This window comes from Oryzias latipes, chromosome 22 (genome assembly GCF_002234675.1).
Source record: "Oryzias latipes chromosome 22, ASM223467v1".
NCBI classification, from domain to species: domain Eukaryota; kingdom Metazoa; phylum Chordata; class Actinopteri; order Beloniformes; family Adrianichthyidae; genus Oryzias; species Oryzias latipes.
In genome coordinates, this window is record NC_019880.2 from 26104060 (window position 1) to 26110059 (window position 6000).

Sequence of the window (6000 nt, forward strand, 5' to 3'; positions counted from 1 at the left end):
TGTCCAAATTCCCTTGTTCACTATATAGTGATATATAGTGCCTCTGCCATTTTGTAGTGCTGTGCGAATCTACAATTCACAAATCGAGTGGCCTGGAAATTTCCCAAGATTGCATCGATGCTCACTAGATCGGCGAATAAAGACCACAATGCATCGGAACAGTTTTTACTAAAAAATGTTTTTAAATGTATTTATTTGATAAAACATTAAAGTTTTTATCTTCAGACGACAGTGGACTTATAAATAATCCCCACAAAAGCTCATTTTAATTCATATCTTCTGTTTTAAAAAACAAAAGTAGTGAGCATGGCGTCCAAAATGCTTTTAAAAGTCACAGCATTATATAGTTTATTAGTAGTTAGGGTGGAAATTCAGACAACACCTTAATTTTAATATTTGTCCTCCAACATCAGAAAAACAGGAACATCCTAAAAACCCCATTTTCATTGGAGTGGGTCTGTAAGGAATTGAGATGCTGTGGTCATTAAATACACAACAAATACAATTTACATTTTTAAATTGAATTAAATTTAATTTTAAATGTAATACTTACTCACAGCAATCAATTCCAAAAATTGGATCCCATGGAAAATTTATTGGAACATTTTTATTATTTTATTTATGTTAGATTTTCTTAAAATTAAGTTGTTTTTTTACATATTGCTGACTTTTTACACAAAGCTGATGAATTAATCTGCTTAATAATGGATTCAGACAGTTTTAGTGTAAAACTAAAATGCTTATTTGAGTCCTTCACATCCCATTTTGAAGCTGACATGAGTGGAAGAGATAAATGCCACAGCACCCCCTGCTGTTAAGGTGGACAGCGTCTTCTTCTGAAGGCGTTCCTGGCCTTTAAACCGCTCTAACGGCACACATCCTTTCTCCTCAGGGGGCTGGAGACAGCTTTATCGGAGCCCTGGCCTTCTACATGGCCGACCAGCCTGCCATGCCTCTGGAGGAGATGGCGCGCAGAGCCAATCAGGTGGCAGGAGTGAGCGTGCGGGCCGTCGGAACGCAGACGTCCTTCCCCTCCAAACGGAACCTCCCGGCAGAACTGTTCTGAGATCAGCTGATGGAGCTCTGCAGGACTGTGGTGTTCTCCTGTTTGCTGCTGACGATGAAGGGAAGCTTCACATGAACCACACCGACATGCAGGAGCACCACAGGAGGCTTTTAATTCACCATACGACAAAAAAAATCACAACAAATCAAACTCTGATCAACAATCTGAACATGGGTCTTTAGGCCGGAACAACACGCCTAAATGGATCGGATCTTCTTCTTCTCCAAGAACAGGACGTGCTTGTTCACTGCAAAGACAAAATTAAAAACCCTTTAAAAAATTGTTGCTTATTTGATTCACACAAAACTCAACTATCAGCAATTTTTATTATTTTAAGCAAAAAAGTGACAGTTTTTCAGATAAAAGAAGGAACTATAGATGAGTCTGGCTGGCGTGGGATTTTTTTATTAGCTACAACCATTCTGAGTTAAAGCTCCATTCTGATTATGCTGCTTTTTTAGTGGCTAAATCAAAAATCCTGTCGTTTTCTGCAGAACGGCAGGATTTCCTTAGAAATTCACCTCTTTGAGTTGTGGGCGGGACCACATGATAAGCCTGCCCCGTCCCAACACCAATTATTGAGAGGTCTCTGTTTACACTCTTCCACTAGCCTACAGCCCCTTACACCCACAGCTATGTTGGAGTTATCCAGCTGTGTGGATCCAGATTCCCGTCCAGACGGGGAAAACAGATGCAGTCCTCCGTTAGTGGATGATCAGAATGGAGCAGAGCAGGGAGCTCGTGGCTCGGCCAGCGTCTTTTCTATCACAAGTACAATCTTTTTCAAACGTCATTTTGATGGCTGCTCCTGATTCACAAGAGTTTGAATAAAGAAATACTCAGAAATACAATTATTAAGTAAAATTTTCTTTATATATTTCCTCCATTTGGAAAATACCACAAAAACAAGTTAAAAACACCAAAGCATGTTTGAAACAGTTCTAATCATGAGTGGGTCTTTTCTCATGAATAGTTATGGGGAACTCCCCATTTATTCTGTTGTAATCCTTTTCTAATCCAGTTATAAAGAGATGCATGGAGAACTTGCAGCTGTTATGCTAGAAAAATATTTGTGTTTGTTTGTTTTCAGCAGGTCTAATGACTAAAAGCTGAAGAAGGCTGGAATCTCCAGAAGCATGTCTGACTTTTATGCATTAGGAGGATTTATGCAGTGTTTGCTTTTTAGGGCATTAATTACAACTTTTAATAACATTTGATGACATTTCAGATGAGACAGACAAACATATGTTTATTACAAATGCACAGTGCACAACATTAAGTAAAATGTTTTTTTCCCAGCGATTTCTAATTATTAGTAATAGTTTGATGTCAGTTTCTGATCAATGGGCAGAAAATATTGCTGTTCAGGCTCAACTTGGACAAAATGAAAAGTGACTCGTGTGAATTCAGCTGAAGCCTCGGAGACGCCGCTGACCTGCAGGAGTGGAGGTCAGATTTGTGTGAAAGCTCACCGAACGGGTCGTGTTTCCGGAGCACCAGCTTCTCTCTGAGCCGGTTTCTCTTGGTGTTGAAGCAGTAGCCCGTCCCCGCGGCGCTCACCATCTGGACCAGGATGGTCCTGCGGGAGGACAAGGAGCAGAACGTTACCGTGACGACGGACTCTCACTTACTGAGATTTAGCAAGCTCTTACTGGTTGTTTTTTTTTTGCAAATGGCACATTCATAAATCCAAAGTTACAAGTCATACCCCTCAATTTTCTATTTTAAATCATGAGTTCAAACAAAACATGAACACAATAAGAAACTCTGACGATAAGAAAGCCATTAAAACATCCGATCTGTGCATCAGATTCAATGTCTTTTGTGTAAATTGTAATAATAACCCCCTGGTTTGTTCCATTCCAGTTGCTGTCTTGCACTGTTGTGTATTGATTTGTTCAATAAAGTTTGTTTTAAAAAATGTAAAAAACTTACTTCGATTTAGCCTTGGCCACTGAAAAAGAGCAGAGACAGATTAACTACGGGGTCATTTTAGGTCAAAATTCTTAACAGCTCAATGCTGTTGGTGCTGCTGTTTAGCATATTAGCATAAAACTCGAAGCTAGTTAAAAACATATAAATAAAAACCGAATGAATCAGAACACGAATACATTTTATACTTTCTATGTCACTATAGTCACACATCTTTAGCACTAAACTCTTAAAAAAACACCAGCGGGACCAAAATCGTATTTATATCTACCAAAGTATGTTAGCATCTCGATGCTAACAGATAGCTGGCTTTACATTAAGGACACAGCCGTGTCTGTTTACGTTCATACTCACAGTTTACGGTGGTTAAAAACATTTTTGTATAATCCGAAATGTTCCCTGAAGTCACGAATCAAACATTATTTGCTGAAAGCCGGTCACATTGAACTGATGCACATCCGGTGTCACAGGAAACTCTTTCCGGGTTCCAATTAAAGGCACAGTTCACCTCCTCAAAAAAGAATCCGATCTTATGCAACAAACGAGAAGAGTTCTGTAAAAATGTTATGCTTGTTCTTGTGGTTTTATTCTATGTCCGTTATATTGTGTTATCTGTGAGTAAAAAATGGTTTTTGTGTCGCTTCAAAAGTGACAAATTATTTGTGGCTCTCTGGGTCAGACTAATGTTTGTTCTGACAGAACCTTTTTTTAATTTTTTAATGCACTCCTTTTCGGGGGGAAAAATCTTTTTTTCAGACCAAATGAAAGAAATATAATAAATAGTAATTTATTTCTTATTATTTGCTTAAACACGTAATTCCCTTCCCCTTCTAGCCTTTGTTACAACTAACGTATGCCATCGTAACTCCTGTGCTATCTTAGATGACCCCCCCCCTTCCATTGACGTGTTATTCCTACCATGACAAAGGTGGATAAAGGTGGAAAGATTTCATGTAATCCATGGACACCAGTGAAGATCACAAATCATTGAAGAAAAAAGGTTCAGAGCACTGTCTAGTGGGTCTAGATGACCCAACTCCCAATGTTAAAGTGCCCAGGATAGCACAAGGGTTAAAGACCCACTCTGAAGAAAACAGTGGTTTTGGTGTTTTTAACATGCGCTTCTAGCATTTTACTGATGATGGAGGACATGTATAAAGAAAATTAAGCCTAAAATTGCATTTCTTTATCTAAATTGTTGTGAATCAGGAGCAGACGTGAATAAAAATGGCTTTGTCAAAAGTGTTCTGTTCTGTTCTGTTGGGATGCATCCACTTGTGGATTTCTTTCCTTTCCTCATCCAAGCTGTCAGTTTTGTAGCACCAATAATGTTTTGTCGGGTTGTGAGAGGGCGATATCAAGTCAAGTCAGCTTTATTTTTCAATAAACTGCATACACATGATAGACAGCACAGATTAAATTTCTTTCCTCTCAACCCACAGTGCAAGCAGCCTATAAAAATTTGTATTTTGTATTTGTATTTATTTATTTAAGGGACAATGCATACAACAAACAGTGTAGAATACTCTAAAGGTAATGAGACACTGTAAATATGCAGGATTGTAGCCTAGGGTAATTTCCATCCTCTGTCCCGTTCTGACCATGGCCAGCCACCTAGAGACTTAAAATAAAATGAGTAAAACAGAGTAAAAATGTACATATATAGCGTAAAATTGCATTAGAAAAATGACATAAAATTAACATAACTCGGATAACATTTAAAACAGTTTCAAATGCATAGTTCCCCAAAATATACATCAATAAAATCGCCAAAATCAGAACAATACTATGACAACTGTGACCACTTTTTTTCACCCCCCAATGGTTTATTTTTACTTTTGTTAGCAAACAGTTTTCTTGCCTTGTCCCTAAAATTAGCTATGAGTGCCAGTTTGGTTTTCCAGCAGCCAAGATCTTAATTGTTTTGAGAAAGATGGAAGTGTGGAGAACTGTCGAATGCTTTCTGGGATTGTGTTCCAGGTTTGAGAGGCTCGAAAGGAGAAAACAGTCTGTCCAAAGCTGCTTTTTCTGGAAGGAATGATGCAGTCGCCTCTTGAACTTGCTCTGGTGCTTCTGTTTTGTCTTTTTTTGACAAAGTCCTGAAGTGGGGGAGGAGCCAGACCGTGAAGGATTTTATAGACCAATATGCAATCTGTATGTTGAATCATATTATTGAAGCTCAATAGATTGTGTTTCTGAAGTATTTTACAATTATGGTGGCTTTTGGGCTTTTTGTCCAAAGTTTTCAGAGCTTGTTTGTGAACAGTTTGTAGAGGTTTCAGAATGGTTCTGCATGCTGATGCCCAGCTGGTCATACAGTAGGTCATTTGTGAAACAATCATTGCATTATAGTACAGCTTAGCAGCTTCCAGAGTTAAGTTGTTTCTTATGTGTCTAAAATTTGATAAATTGAATTTAATTGAGTTTACAACCTTTTTGATGTGTGATTTGAATGTTATTTGTGTGTCAATTGTTATTCTTAAATATTTATATTCAGAGACAGATTGTATAGCTGTTCCATTTATCAATACCGGAGGGGTGTCTTGGTTAGTTGAGCTTTTAGAAAAATACATGCACACGGTTTTAGATACATTGAGAATCAGCTGGGATTTTTGGAGCCACTCTGAGATCTTGTTCATGGCTGATGTGAGTTCTTGAGCTGCTTGGTATCTGTCCCTAGCATGAACATAGATGACAGCATCATCTGCATAAAGCTGGCACTGCACATTAGGTGGGCAGCAGCTAGGGAGGTCATTGATGTAAAGACTGAGCAGTAATGGGGATAATGATGAGCCTTGAGGTAACCCTAGTTGATTTTCTCCACATGATGATGTTGTATTATTGACTCTGACCTGTTGTTTCCTGCATGTCAGGTAAGATTCCAGCCAGAGTAGAGTTCTTGGTGAAAGATTAAAATGATGTAATTTTTCGATTAAGATGTCCCTGTTGACTGTGTCAAAAGCTTTCTTAAGGTCAAGGAACACAGCTCCCACAACTCCTCC

General features: G+C 38.5%; 2 protein-coding genes across 4 annotated transcripts in view; one reads left to right on the plus strand and one right to left on the minus strand.

The window, feature by feature from the left end:
- rbks (ribokinase) overlaps positions 1 to 1346 on the plus strand; it is a 46535-nt gene extending 45189 nt beyond the window's left edge. For all 3 annotated transcript variants that reach the window (XM_011490797.3, XM_004082799.4, XM_020713786.1), the window contains exon 9: positions 893 to 1346. In XM_011490797.3, the coding sequence (XP_011489099.1) occupies positions 893 to 1066 (174 nt within the window). In that variant the 3' untranslated portion in view covers positions 1067 to 1346. The remainder of the gene's footprint in view (positions 1 to 892) is intronic.
- On the minus strand, positions 1154 to 3486 carry mrpl33 (mitochondrial ribosomal protein L33). Its single transcript, XM_004082800.4, has 4 exons — positions 3353 to 3486; positions 3002 to 3020; positions 2539 to 2645; positions 1154 to 1313 (listed from the first exon to the last, which is right to left on the minus strand). The coding sequence occupies exons 1-4, from the start codon at positions 3372 to 3374 to the stop codon at positions 1264 to 1266; spliced, it is 198 nt and encodes a 65-aa protein (XP_004082848.1). The 5' UTR covers positions 3375 to 3486; the 3' UTR covers positions 1154 to 1263.
- Positions 3487 to 6000: the final 2514 nt, after the last annotated feature.